Source organism: Triturus cristatus, chromosome 7 (genome assembly GCF_964204655.1).
Source record: "Triturus cristatus chromosome 7, aTriCri1.1, whole genome shotgun sequence".
NCBI lineage: Eukaryota > Metazoa > Chordata > Amphibia > Caudata > Salamandridae > Triturus > Triturus cristatus.
Genome location: NC_140590.1, coordinates 690,148,054 through 690,163,227, shown reverse-complemented (window position 1 = coordinate 690,163,227; position 15,174 = coordinate 690,148,054). Strand labels below are relative to the sequence as shown.

Here is a 15,174-nt window from a genome sequence, read left to right as displayed (position 1 = left end):
TCTTGTTGGTCAGTGTATACATCAAAGCCTAGCAGTCTCCTGTTCCACTGCACGTTTCTGTGCATTGGCTGAAATATCCTAGTCTGTTCAGCAGACGCTTCCTGTTCAGGACCAACCCATGAGCACAATATTGCTACAACAGTTGGTCATGTAGTCAATAATATTTTCTGCCATAATATGAGACGGTCCATTATAGGCTGCTTTAATATGTGAGGTATGTAATAAATACATCTGGGTAATTGTAGGCACTTAGTGACTTTCAGTGCTAGTATGGGCTAAGTGAGTAAGTGACAAGTTACACTTTTCCCTGACATATGACTGACGCTGGCCCAGCCCTAGGTTGCTTTGAGTCCTTCGCCATTCAGCAGTGGTCCTCATATTGTCTATAGTCGTCTGATGTGCGCAGGCATGGCATCCACCCTACATTCAAAAGAGAAACACCTGTCATTGGCTGCGTAGCACGTGATCCATAAATTGCTACTACATTTTGGCATGGATGTTGGCACTATCTCACCTACTGCTGGGTTACATTGGTGTTCTACGAAGGGGTAAATGTGAAGGAGGGACAGAGACTCCTTAAAGCCTGGTGCCAAGTTGGTTGGCTTCCTAAATGTAAATTCTTTTCTCCCAACCTCAGAGATGGGTGTGCTGCAAAAGTAGTAGGTTGTTGGTTCAATGTACATGATGTGATCTTCTGTGACGCCTAACTCTCCTATCTCTTTTCATTTCAGTGGCAATGGGAAGCTGGCCTCCTGGACCTCCATCCTTGGATTCGTAGTGATGATGTCTCTGGACGTTGGCCTGGGCTAATGACAGCACTCATTGACCTGCACATGTTGGGGGACAGTTTTAACAGAAAATAATTTTGCTTTTGACAGGTTGTGTTAGGGAGCAATGGGTTGGGATTTCTTAATTTTTTTCAACGTCTGATATGTTGAAGTATGATTTGTTGTGATTTTGAAGGGGGACCAATATTTCCTTCTGGGTTCTTGTCTCCCACCATATCTGTGCTTTCTCCACACGTTTAAGATAAAGTGAGGAGCACTTGCTGCTGGGGGAGATCAGGACCTCAGGAGTTATTCCAGCCCTGCTGGGTTCTCAGGCGAGTCTAGACCACGTTTTGTTTGCTTTGATGCATATCTTTTTCGTATCAGTTGATGGTTTTGATAGCAAGTTCTGCCTTATGCCGGGATGAAATTAACAGGTTAGTCCAGTTAAGCAAGAAAATACGTTATTATGACATAGACTTACTGTAACATAGAAACTCTAGTATGAGAGATGGCCACTGATCTCTGGAAAAAAATTTGACATGGAGTATGCACTTCAACTTTCAGTAGCAAATATCCAAGTGGAACAGCCAGATAGATGCAGTCTGCTCCAGGGCCGGCTTTAGGGCAATGTGACTGGTGCGGCCACACCGGGCGCTGACCTGTGGAAGGGGCGCTGACCTCAAGGGGGCACTGTGTTGATCAGTAACTTATGATTGGAGAGATGAGGGGCAGTTTTGCCAGGTGGTAGTGACAGAATTAGAGGAGGCGGTCATATGCAACGGGGCGCCAAAAATGATTGTCGCACTGGGCGCACCATCGCTAAAGCCGCCCTGGACTGCTCTTAAAGAACCAGTACTAAATCAAACAAGTGTTCTTCGCCTTTTCTTTAAAATAGTGGAATGTGAAGTCAGTCTTAAAATATTTCTTTAACAAAGTTTTGCATTAGTACATCCGAAAAATGTGCTGTAAGTACTCACAAGATAAGACCTTTGTGATGCTCTCATTACTGTAGGCAGAAGCTACTTTCAAACTACTACGGAATCCTTTCATAATGAACAGCGTGATTTCTGTGGTCACCATGGCAGTATCACCCCAAATGCCCACAGTTTGTCTCCCTCACTTAGGGCCTCATTACGATGGCAGGTGGCCCTCCACTGACAGGCTGTCTGTGGCGTTCTGCCTGACATCCAGGCCATCAGTCCAACCACTGGATTGCAATACCGGCGGTTGGAGTGCAGACGCCAGGGGGAAAGACTGCCGCCTCTAACAGGATCCAACATCCCATTGGGCGGCGGTTGGAATCCTATCCCCACAATCGAGGCAGTACCTGTGCAGGCACCGCCGTAGGCATTAGGATGTTCCTTTCCGACTGTCTTTTCAAGGTGGACACACTGAAATGAAAAAGCAGGCAGAAATGGAATTTGAGGGCCCCAAGGAGGGCCCCCATCCCACTTGGGCCACTGCTAAGTGGCCTGGGGGCACTACCCACACATCCATGCACTGTGTGGTGCCTGGCCTACGGTGCATGATTGTGCACAAGAGGCTTTTGACCATTGTAGCGTGTGTTGCGACGCTTTTCATGGGCTTCAGCACATGCAGTAGTATTAAAAAGCACTTTCTGACTGCCGTGCTAGCGGTCTTATCTAAATGTGGCAGGTAAGACCACCGACTCATTGTCAGACAGTCTCCGGCCCAATGCGATGACGGTTGGCGGTCTGACTTTCCTCCATCGTAATAAGGCCCTTAGTGTGGGGAACTGCTAGGTTTCACACAGAGGAGCTTCTGCTGGGTCTGCTATTGGAAGCCTGTGATCTGTAGCCTATCTCCTACAGGGCCATCAGTCATGGAAGGTTTGATGTCAGGCTGTTTTTAGGATAGGTATTCCAACTTGCATTTTTTCCTGCCCGGACCGGTTTGCAAGGTATAGCAGACCCAAACTCGTAATTAAAAAACAAAACAAAAGAAAAAAAATTCCAACATACATGGAAAAAGCTCCCTGCTCAACTGGGATGTTTTTTTGTCCTTTCACTGTAACAAAACCCCGATCTCGGTGTGTGTTTGTATGAATCAGAAATAAATGCAGAGCGAGCCATGTGTCATGGTGGCCCGCAATGCATTGCATTTATAGCTCAAGGGCTCCCTCTATCTTGCCAAAAGCACTTTGTTAGGTAGTTCCAGCAGAGGCGGTTGTATGGCAGGCAGGCTGCAGCGATAAGGGTGGAAGCAGGGCCTTCACTGCCCAAATGGCTTGGCTGCTAGGCAGTAGACTTGTGAAGGACCTACCAAGTCAAAATCTCATCATACATGTGCCACATTTTATATTAAGAATCATGAAGATACTTTCCATCCTTCTCTATGTAAAGTATTAATTCACCACCATTTTGAGAAGTTATCACACTGTGCGCTTAGTAAACTATGCAGTTCAGGCAGTGCCCTGTTTTGCACCCATCTTTCAAAAGCAATCAAACAAATGTAATTTTCTAACCACCCAATGGATTGAATAACTTGAGTAGCTAGAAGTATATATTTCTCTGACTGCAGCACTTACTAAAGTCTGAGTTTCCATTAGGGCTAGGGGCCTGTTACCCTGGGTTACCTAGCAGTTATTGATGTGCATAACAATATGGCATCCATGTTGAAATGCTTTGCATATCCTGCTTCATTCTGGTTCTTATCAGCACATACATTTCCAGTGGAAAGAGAACATTGATGATTATTGTCTACACAATGGGACACATATCGTATATTGTTTCAAGAAATGGTCCTTTTGTACACACTGCTCGGTAAGGAAAAGGAACAGAGCAATTCACCAGCGGTTGCTGTCAGGGAATATAGAAACAATTGAGTCTTAATGTATTTGATTCGTTAATATTGCTACTTATGATTATTTAAATTTTCAACAAATTCCCTGTGTTGTCCACATCGGTTAGTTGCACCGTTTTATTTCTTTAATAAGTGGAAGAAGTGCTGTGCCTCAGTTCCTTAGGACTTTCATTGGTCCTGATGCAGTCTCGCTGCTCAGTGAGGCCCATCTTTCTGTATTGACCTGTTGATCACCACATCCACCTCTCTGGATTACAATTTATGCTGCAGTTTCTTGGAATTGCACGAAAAATATTCTCAAGGCATAACGTGGCCCACCTAGAAATATCCAATTGAGTTGCCTTTAAGAACAATGTTCTTAAATACAACTCAAGATATTTCTAGGCATTTATAGGTATTAAAAAGTCAATGACTGATGCTGGTATTCAATATGCAAGTTATTATTAGAACCGTATTTTGTTTTAGGGAAAGAGAGGATATTCTGTAAACCACAACCGTTCCTAAAGTATGCATTTGCATTTACTGTGTAAGCAAAAAAGCTGATGTGTGTAAAGTTTTGTTGCGCACTCTCTAAAACTATTATATATTCAGACACTGACGCCTTTCTGCATATGTTCAGGTTTATGCCCTTTGCTCTCTGTTTTCCAGCCTAAACTCCTTCAATCTACCTCTTGGGTTTTCTGTTTGTGTCTTAAAAACGACTTGTGTTTGATGTTCTGCTTGCACTCTGTTGTCATAGCACCAAGCAAGCGGCAGCATAGCAGGCACAGGGATTCTTTTTTTGCCCTTATGTATATTGCTAAACACTGAATTGTGACCCACGAACACTCTGAACATGATCCTTGTTACATCAACAAAACTGAAAATGACTGAGAAGATGACAGTGCATGCTATGCTACGCTTGAATATCACTGCACAGATTCTAAAATAGCTCTGATAGGCATTCCAGCTGTCAAGTGCAAAACAGGAACAACGTTTACAGAGATGCTCATCTTGGCAGCTAGAGCACAATGGACTTCATTACTAGTGACCCGTAATAATTCATGGTATGTCCCCACCCCATGCATTACTGTTACCTGGTCTCTGGTAGTCAGGGATTAGGTTCATAGTGGTAATTATTAACCCTGGGCAGAACAGCCGTAGTGCCTCTACGCGAAGTTCCACAGAGTTGGAAAGCAACTCTGTGGAACTTCGCTGCGCTCTGCGCCCTCCCCCCTCCCAAAATAATTCAAATTAATTAAAAGGCACTTACCTGTCCCGTGGCTGCATCCTCCTTTACATCAACGCTCTCCTGCCTCCTCCTCGCTGTCCTGCTTCACTAATAACCCAAGACGTACAACGTAGAGTCGTTAGTAAAGCAGGACGGCGACGAGGAGGCAGGTGAGCAGCGATGTAAAGGAGGAGGCAGCCACGGGGCAGGTAAGTGCCTTTTGCTTAGTTTTAATTCATTTGGGAGGGTGAAGGGGCCAGCAAACTACGCTCCGCCACAGAGTCGTAGGTTTGCCTGAATTCCGCATTGGCAACGTAACGCAGAGTAGGCGAACCTACGCAAACTCCGCTGGCGGAGCATAGTTACCCGCCCGGGGTTAGTAATTATGACTTTTGGAGGCTATAACATGTATAAATTGGACTTACTATGAACACTTCCACATTTTTCACTGGTATCCCACCCAGAGGCTTTGCCGTATTGCAGCAGGTGAAGTCTCTGGGTAAATCACCATGGAACTGCGGTATTCCCGCAAAACTTGTTATCCAACAAGGCTGGTAAAAAAATTACCATCCACGTCAGACATTTTATATTTGGTAGGAACTTATGTTACTGAATCCATCAATTATCGGGCCACACTTCATGGGGACCAAAGTAAGCTCAGAACACAAGCATATGTGTTTAGCAAAGTTTATATCACCATTAAGATATTGTTATTCAAAAATTCTTCCATCCTCATCTCATACATATAGAGTCAAACTGGTAGACGAAAAACATTTGCCCTTTGCACTGCAGTTGAAGGTGGAGTGGCTACAAGGCTGTGGCTTCCTTCCACATGGGGGTTGCCGTCTATCCATAAATGGGCTGCACAATGTTTCCTTGGTTTCCCAGCCTTTCTTGTGTGATGCCATCTTCCAGGCATTGATGTCTTGTCCTTCTGAAGCCTCACCAGCTATGAGATTAAAATATAGTCCAGAAAATGACTGATTAGTATATTAATGTGTTGAACGTTTGTTAATAAGTTGTCATGAAGCGCGGGTGTTTTGTCTCTTGATATGAAGTTTGGAGTTTTGATTTGTTTTGAATAAAGAGGACATTTTAAAATGTGCGTTTTGGTGATTTATTGCTTTGAAATTAACTTAGTAATAGAGAGAGAAGCTTTATTTACAGAATACCACATAGTCATCCTGCTTTCAGGCACATAATCTCACAAGTAAGTTACTATGCAGCAAATACTCTTACCAATGGGTCAGCCTGCTTCGGGGCACATAAATTCACCAATTATCCCTCCTGCTTTGGAATATGTAACCTCAGCAGTAATCCTTGATGCTTTGGGAGATATAACCTCACCAGTGGGCCATCTGTTTTGTATCATATATCCGCTTTTGGACATGTACCACTACCAGTGGGCCACTGTGCATTATATACCAGAGGACCATCCTGCTTCATGATACGTCACTTCATCGATGGGTCACTATAATTAAGAGAAAACATCCTTACCAACGCGTCCTGCTGCTCTGGATAACATATCATCAACAATGCGCTGTGCTGCTTTAGGGCAGGTAGACTATGCTATAGTCGCTTTAGCGTTGTGCTGCATTACACCCCACAACCTTCATTAGAGGCAAATATTGTCAGTTGTGTGCTGTGCTGCTTTCATATACATATCCTTCCAGTGGGCCAAGATGTACATAATGTCTCTAGTGACATCCGCTGCGTTGGGGTTCATATCCGAAGCAATCGGATATGCTGCTTAAAAACAGAAGCACTCTCATTTGGTCCATACAACTTTGGAGTTCTTTTTCCAAGAATGGACTGAGCTACAGTGCTCAAGGAACATACCCACACCAGTGGGCTAAGCTGCTCTGGAGCATATTGCTTCACTTTCTTCTTCAGTGAGACCTGCTGATGGGTATCAGATATCCTAGCCAATGTTCTCTTTTGATTTTCTCATTTAAGGCACATATCACATCAAGTAAAAAACATTCGACTCAGGACATTACATTTTCCTCAGAGGTCGGTGCTGCTTTGAAGCACATAACCTGTCAACTGGGCCTTTCAACTGTGGAGTTCATGTATATTTTTTAATTTCAGGTATTTGATATATCAGAGACCTAGCATGAGGAAGGAGAAGAGTTACATATTTCATTTTATTGCAGTTTTATTGCACTAGGGTATTGTCAGTGTAAAGGTTCTCTGTACATGACACAATGCATGTGTGGAGTCTGGTTGAAATTAGAATGCAGAAAACAGGTTTAGATGGAGCGGGGTAAAAACATGTCACTCTATGAGCACCATGTCCAGTCCCCTCCTTTATTACACAAGATATCACCTTTTGGGGGGCACAAATCCTTACCAAAGTGCTGCCAGGAATTCAAAGAAATACCTGAGCTCCACTGCAAGGGGGCCATGGATGACTGTAGAATATTTTACTCATTGTTCCTCTGAGTCTCCAACCCAGTGCTAGACTTGAGTATAGGATGCCCTCGAGAAAAGGAGATTGGAAGAGATACCGCAGCCAGTTGTTCACCGTAGCACTAAAAAAGGCGTGGTTACCTTTATGCCATCTGAACTTTCTTGGCTGCACGCACTCTGTTACAACACATATCATCCAGTAACTCTCTTTTTTAATGAAAGTCTGATTTATAAGTCCAACAAAAATATAGTTTACTGACTTGCCAGGAATTACAAAAATTAAACACACAGGAAATTGTTCCAGGTTGTATTCACTTTCAAATGAATAATGCCATGTTTTTAAATAATCTGTAAAGCAAAGGATCGGCTCCGGCATTGGACAAAGAAGAAAACAAAGCTTTCACAGTTATTTCTCCATTTCAAATTGCAATCTCTTGAATAACTCTGTTGAAAGTCCACCTTTGTGAACTCCTCAAATAAAGCAACAGAAAAGCATTAAATCACAAAGGGACCTTTGCAACTCACTTTTAGTTAAGCAAAGGAAAACTTGTAATCCAAAGGAAAAAATAAACAATCTTCTTACTTGACCTTTGTGAACTCTTGACGTCAAGCAGCTGAAATGAATCACACTTGATGTCTTCACACTGAATGTCAGCAGAGCAGCTTGCACCAAACAAACCAATTGGAGAAGTGGATTGTTTGGGAAGCTTCACCATCCGCAGAGAAGAGACCACGGTTAGAAAAAGAAGTTCAATATGGCTTGAACCTGTGCAATATATCAGTTCTGCAATTCATTTCTACTCTGATGAAACTACTTCTCTGAAGGCAATGCCTTGACTTGCTTTTGAGAATTAGTTTCTTGCTGAAAAGTTAAATTCAGGTAGTTATCTTAACTAAAACAACAGATGAGTCTTAGTTAATGTTATCGTGGGGCTCATTTGTTTGTCAAATGACTTCTCTTACTTTGGGCTGTAATTCCTCGCCAGAGTTCTTGCTGCTCTGGGGTGCATATCATCTACAATGGCCACATTTCATTCATGTGCATAATTTCACCAACGGGCGAGGCTTCTCAAGAGTTTATTAAATAACAAGTAAACCATTGCCCTGAGGAGTAAATACCCACACTTAAGGAGTGAGTTGCTTTCAAGCAAAAATACTCCAGATGGTTCATGCTGCTTTGGTCAAGTCCCTTTAATAGCAGACCAGCTTTCTTTTCTCATAATGTCTGATCAACACTTCTATTCACATTCCCTGTTCTGCGGTACAGGGCTTTCGTAGAGTTACATGAATGAGTATTGTGTGTTTTTAGGCTGGAATCTCTGGTATGTTAATATTACAGTGGTCTCTTTTCCTTTCAGCTAGCACTTGCATAGTCTTAGGCTTCAGTTTTACAACCTTTGTGAGATTATCTAATCATAAACACACATTGAAGGAGGGACTCAGCAGTTGAACTTCTACTTGTACCTACATATATTTTTACAAAGAAGAAATTCTATAAACTGTTGTTAAAACAATTCTTTTTGATCCATTTGTAATCGTTGTCCATAGGGACCAATCTGTTTTACAAATAAGTTCACACACTATGTTCCAGGCTGGACGTTCAGGTCCTCTAATGCCTCTCTTCTTTTGGTGCCCAGATTTAACAAGACTCAGAATGCAGGAAAACCTTTTTGGTTGTGGGGGCAAAACTGTGGAACACTCTTCCACTGTCTATCAAAAGCGCAGAACCTATTTAACTTCAGGAAAACCCTAAATACCTGGCTTAACGTTAAGTATCCTTTCACCTAATCTCACATAGTTTTTTTTCTCAGCACAAAGACGCCTCTGTAGGTAGCAGCAGTCAATAAAAACAATAACACAGCTTAGCATTGCTGGACATTATTGCTTTGTTTTGGGTGGGTATGATAGGATGCAGAGCTGTTGCTTTGGATCAGGTATCTTCTCTCTAGGTATTAGCTGTTCTGATCCTGTAAAGAAAGTTTCTTTACTACATACTTTAAAAACCTACAAGCACAGTCATTTCAAGGTGGGCCAGTAATTTTGCAAGCGGGACAATCCTACCGTATTGCCTATATTAGTACATACATGCATTGCTTCTGTAATCGCCAAAGATCTCAAGCAGAAAGTGCACAAAATCAGTGCTTAATTTGTAAAACAATAAGTGCCGGGGCCCTGACAAAGAGGCCATTGCAGCTTGTGCCACACATTGCTCCAACCAGCGCTGCCCATGACAGTACCAAAACAACTATTAACCATCACACTGCTAAAAGTGTGACTATTCCAGGCCCTTAATGTTATAAGTATAGCTTGAACACTGGTAATAGTTATTTTAATGTATCTTGCATTAATAAACATCTGTTGTTATGGTCATCTCTGAATTAGACAGTCAGTGACACCATGGTGCAGACTTTCATAAGTACCGGTGTTGATAATTAAGTGCCGGTGCTGAGCACCCGGAAAGCACCGGCTCAAATTAAGCACTGCACAAAATATATTTTAAGATAAGCAAATAAGAGCAAACTATACCTAAAAGTAGGAGAGGGGTTAAGATTACAGACAGACACAATCTTTAAAAGGCTTTTTTTAGCATTTGAGAAGCTACCTATGGCTTTGAAGGAGCATACATGATGAATGCTGCACACAACCTGCTATGCGATTCCCTTACAATACTAATACCTACGTAGAGAGCATCAACATCAGGGTTTTGTCTTTAATAGTATTTTCAGGGGCTCACAGCTGCTACTATTGGGCACCCCTTTTTCAATTAGCCTAGTGTTAAGTATTTTTTCACCATTATTGGGACGCCTAACGATTAAGATTAAGGCAGCAGAAACATTGTAAGATGGGCTACAAAATTAGTAATGCAGGATATACAATACTTAAAAAATTGCTTTTTGCCTTTGTACAATTAGGTCTGCAATCATATTACAATTTGGGGGATGGTATCTACAAAAAATATTTTTCTGAACATAGTAAAAAAAATTGACTGTGGATAATTGTTTTTTGGATCACTTTTTGAATTTTGGAAATTCATTCAATACTATGAATTTGATTTGATTTGATTTGATTTTGGGTTTTGTAGAGCGCACAGCTACCCTTAGGCATCCCGGCGCTAGTGAACACAGTCCTGTAGGGTGGGAAGTCATGTGGGGGAGTGCTCAGGGGAAGAGTAGGGTCTTCAGTCTTTTCCTAAATCTGAGGTGGTTTTGTTCCTGCCTCAGGGAGAGTGGGAGGGCATTCCATAGTCTGGGGGCATTGTACGAAAACAGGCGACCACCTGTTCTGGCCTTCCTAATTCTGGTGACTTTTGCCAGGGAGAGGGAGTTGGATCTAAGTTGTCTGCTTGATTGTTGATGGGACACAAGAGGCCTGAGGATGGGAGGGCCTTCATTGTGCAGTATTCTATGGGCAATGCACAGGGTCTTGAAGTTGACCCGTTCCTTGACTGGCAGCCAGTGCAGACTTCTGAGGGCTGGCTTGGCCGAGTTCCTTGCTGCGGTTCCTGTGAGTATTCTTGCCGCCGCATTTTGTGCGCATTGAAGTCTGTGGACTACAGAGACTGGGGCCCCCAGATATAGGACATTCCCATAGTCCAATCTGGAGTTCACCAGCCCCTGCATCAAGAGCTTCCTGGATTGAGGGGGGAGTAGATGGAGGATCTTTCGTGCCATCTTCATAAGGCCGAAGCACGTTCCCGCAGTTTTCCTCGCTTGTGTTTTAAAACTGAGATCCCGGTCCAGCCATATCCCTAGGCTTTTTACTTCGGATTTTGGGGATGGTGGAGATCCCATGCATGGTGGCCAGGGAAGAGGTGTGGGGATTTTATTTGGGTTTCCTAGGAGGAGTATTTCTGATTTTTCCCCGTTCAGTTTCAACCGGGACTCGCACATCCATTGGTGCACTTTTTCCAGACAACTAAATAAATTGGTGAGGGCGTTGTCTGATTGGTTGAGGGAAACGACGAGCTGAGTGTCATCGGCGTACATTATTGATTTAATCCCAAAAGGTTTGACAACATCCTCGAGGGGAGCCATGTACACGTTAAAAAGTGTGGGGCTCAGGGAGGACCCCTGGGGCACCCCACACTTGAGTGCCTGAGCCTTGGAGATGGAGTGCCCATCTGTCACTTGAAAAGACCTGTCTTCAAGGAAGGATGAGATCCAGGCTAAAGCGGAATCCGCCACTCCTATCAGTTCAAGACGGTGAACAAGGGTTGCGTGGTCCACCGTGTCGAAGGCGGCACTCAGGTCGAGGAGGATCACTGCCACTGATCCTCCTATGTCTAGTATGCCCCTAGCTTCTTCGACAACGGCTAACAATGCGGTATCCGTCCCTTGTCCTGGTCTGAAACCTGTCTGGGTTTGGCGGAGGAGATGGTTGGTCTCTAGGAACTCAGAAAGGTGTTGATTCGCTACTCTCTCTAAAGTTTGATGGGTCTGTGGGGTCAAGATGCGGTTTTTTTATGAGAGCCTTCACAGTGGCTTTTTTCCAGTTTGCTGGGACTGTGCCATGTTCGAAAGAGGCGTTGATCAGGTTGGTGAGAGGAGGGGCTATAGTGGAAGCAACTTGCTTCAATTTACTGATCGGAGCTGGATCTGACGGGGCGCCGCTTTTGACTTTGTGCAGGACGTTGAGAAACGTTTCGGTGGTGATTTGGGGAAAGGAGAGCAACCTCGGGGTGTCTTGGGAGGCCGGGTGGTAAGGGCCTCTTAGTGCAGTTGGCGCCGCCGGGAGGGAGTTGAGGATTTTTTCGATTTTTTTCGAAAAGAATTCGGCCATCTGGTTGCATTTTGTGCCATCCAGGTCTGGCGGTGGAGGGGTGAAGGACTGGGTTATTCTAAGACCCAGCGGTGCCAGGGAACAACACCTGAAACCTTCGTGGGTTACCTGTTCTGGCGTACCAAACACAGAGACACGGGACACTTCCAGCGACGTCAGAGATCAGCATTTATTTACTTCAGGGATACAGAGGTCACAAGAAGTACACAACGTGTAGGTTCTCGGAGACTGCTTCGAGTTGCAAAAGTGGATCGCTCCTTTTATACACGTTTTTCCCATAGAACAGTATAGTGAACAAAGATTACAACTCAGTTCCCACAATAAACTTCAAAAGAGTCGCGTTCATGTTTCAGGAGGCCGGAACATAATTACAACAGTATTGCCAGTTCCCAACTGTAAAAACATACCCTCTCTGCAATAAAACACATTCCATCCTGACCGTAAACACATTAGGAGAAGGGACAAAAACAGATGCAAAGAAAGGACAAGGATGCACAACAGATTAGAGAAGAGTGTTAGGAGTAGTAAAGGAAACTTGATAACGGGATCAGAGACCCCGTGTCTAATGTATGCATGACTGAAACAATAGACCGGCATGGCAAGATGAGCCTTGAGCGGGGCCATCTGCCTTCGTCGTGTCATTTCCCTCGTCATAAAAGTCATACTCAAAGGAACACGTGTCCCTCGTGTAAGCTTGGGAGTCCCAGCGTCACGAAGCGGACAAAGCCCGTTCGCTGGCTACTTGAGAGCAAGAAACAAAATGGATGCCGTATCTAAAATGGAACCCGAGGGTTCAGATGAACAAACCCAAAAATAAGACGAACCATACGTGGTTGCGTAGCGAAACTGCGTACACCCACTATACTCGTCATTTGCGGTTCGTAGATACCCAGCTCATCCATATTCGTCACCACTCAAAAGTGTCGTTCCGTCCCACACGGAACCTCAGGGGGTTCCTGTATTTTGGAGAGGAGTTTGACTATCCGATAGGTCTCTTTTGCGGAGTTGGTCGTGGCTGCTATTTGATCCTCAAAGTAGGCGGCCTGTGCCGCTTTTAATGCATTTTTGTAGAGCCTAATGTGGGCTTTATTCAGAATACACTTCAACTAAAAATGATGCAACTATATTTTGTTTTGTAGCAACCACAAATTGAGCAAATTTGATCAGATATTTTTTATATATGTGCTTCTGATGGATACTTCTAGCTGCAGTTTTCTCAACTTTAGAATATTCCGCAGGTGGCAGACTGGATCCGAAAGATCTCATAGCAGTGCTCCAATTCGCCGACTTAATTCCCACCCTTGAATTGACAAAGCTGAGCCATATATTAGAATCACCCCTGCGCCCTGACATCAGTTCCTTAATTTTCCGTACCTTCAAACCGTGACCAGGATCGTCACTCTTTTTTTCAACAGTTTGACACGTTTTTCAAGTTGAAGTCCAAATCAAAGAGGAAATACAAGACGGCAAAGCTGGACTCGATCCCATCCCACCACTCTCTATCTATTTATTGCATATTTTAGGCGCACCTCCGGCTACATTTGCACGCCTTTCAGTCCACAGAATCCACAGGGACCTTCAGTTTGGCTACTGTTTATTGATTCATCCTCAGCAACAGTGTCCAAGCATTTGTGCGTTGAACCTCCAGTGGAGGTTTTTCCTAGGGATACATTTCGACTGGAGTAAGACACAGACTCTCGTATACCTCCTTGCCTCTGCCTCTCCTGCCCAGAGTGCAGAAGAACATCAGGAATGACTGGGTCCAAGTTATCCTGGTGCCCAGATTGAGTCAGGACAATGCGGTATCCCGAACTTCTTAGAATGTGCGTCTGCCCTCCGATCCGGCTAACACTTCGGGAAGTTGCAGCAGCAGGGCAGGGTTCTCTCCCCACTGATGTGTGGGAGAAGGTTGTTCCAGGCTTTAGAAGCCAGGTACTCAAAAACTCGTCCCCTGGCTCTTGGGATATGGGGGGTTGGACGAGCTAGAGGTTCGTAGAATGGGGGTGTCTGGTTGATGTGAGTAAGTAGATGCCACTGTTCAGGTATGCAGTACTTTGGTTGTGCAGTGCTTTGTATGTGTGTGTAAGTGTTAGAATTCCCAGGATCCCTGGTTGGCTGAGGTAGGTACCGTAGGCCAAACAGGGACCCGCGAGCCCCCACGTTAGGGAAAAGACAGGTCGCCTCTAGGGATAACCCCCGCTCCACCCCCTTGGTAGCTTGGCACGAGCAGCCAGGCTTATCTTCAAGGCTAATGTGTAAAGTATTTGCAATTACGCTCACAGCAATCCAATGATGACACCACAAATAGACTCCACATGAGTTTCATAGAAAAACAAGTATATGTTTATAAAAAGATATACGATGTGACCACACAATACTGAACCAACATATGCATCGGGGTAATACTCCCCCTGGCCTATTATTATTGAGCTAAACTAAACAATCCTACGTAATCCTAATGTAATATGCAGTTCGTTATGCAAGGATCAGGTACTTCACAACATAAGAATAATGCAGATCATAATACGGCTATCTGGCGATTTGTATGGTCACTGTAATGCAATGCGCAAAGCAACAACGTGGTAAACTGCTATGCCCCCGTAATGCAATGTGTACGGTCCCCTTTCAGGTTCTCTGTTAAGAAAAAGCAATGCAACGTGTAATACAGTTATCAGGCAGTTCATTATGCAAAACTAATGCAAAGCGGAACACATACATCCGTCAGTTCGATATGCAACACTAATGCAATGTGTAATACGACAATCCGGCAGATCGTGATGCAGGACCAGGACAAGGCATAACACACCTATTAGGCAGCTCGTTATGCAAACCTAGTGCAATGCATAACACACCTATCAGGCAGTTCGTTAGGCAAACTAATGCAATGGGGAATACGACAAAACAGGCAGTCCGTTGTGCAGGAATAAAGCAATGCGTTTTACAATCATCAGATACTCCGGTATGCAGAAGTAATGCAATACGTAAGTTACTCCGGCACCGTTCATGGTGCCTCTGGCGGTCTCACTGCCAGTCTCTCCGCCACTCGTGCTGGCTTGTGGTTAGTCTCCGGCCACCGTTCTCCCCCCCCCCCCCATGGGTAAGATAGAACACAGTAAATGCAGCTTCGCACTCAGGCCCGGTGCTGCCACTACCTTGGCACATGAGCCTCAATCCGAGCCG

At 44.2% G+C, this 15,174-nt stretch overlaps 1 protein-coding gene across 2 annotated transcripts in view; it reads left to right on the top strand.

The window, feature by feature from the left end:
• The window catches only part of SLC39A11 (solute carrier family 39 member 11), a 2,092,456-nt gene extending 2,086,552 nt beyond the window's left edge, over positions 1-5,904 (top strand). Inside the window, exon 10 of one of the 2 annotated variants that reach the window (XM_085617335.1) lies at positions 732-5,904. In XM_085617335.1, the coding sequence (XP_085473461.1) occupies positions 732-810 (79 nt within the window). In that variant the 3' untranslated portion in view covers positions 811-5,904. The remainder of the gene's footprint in view (positions 1-731) is intronic. The other variant, XM_085617334.1, reaches the window with a different exon arrangement.
• The last annotated feature ends 9,270 nt before the right edge of the window (positions 5,905-15,174 follow it).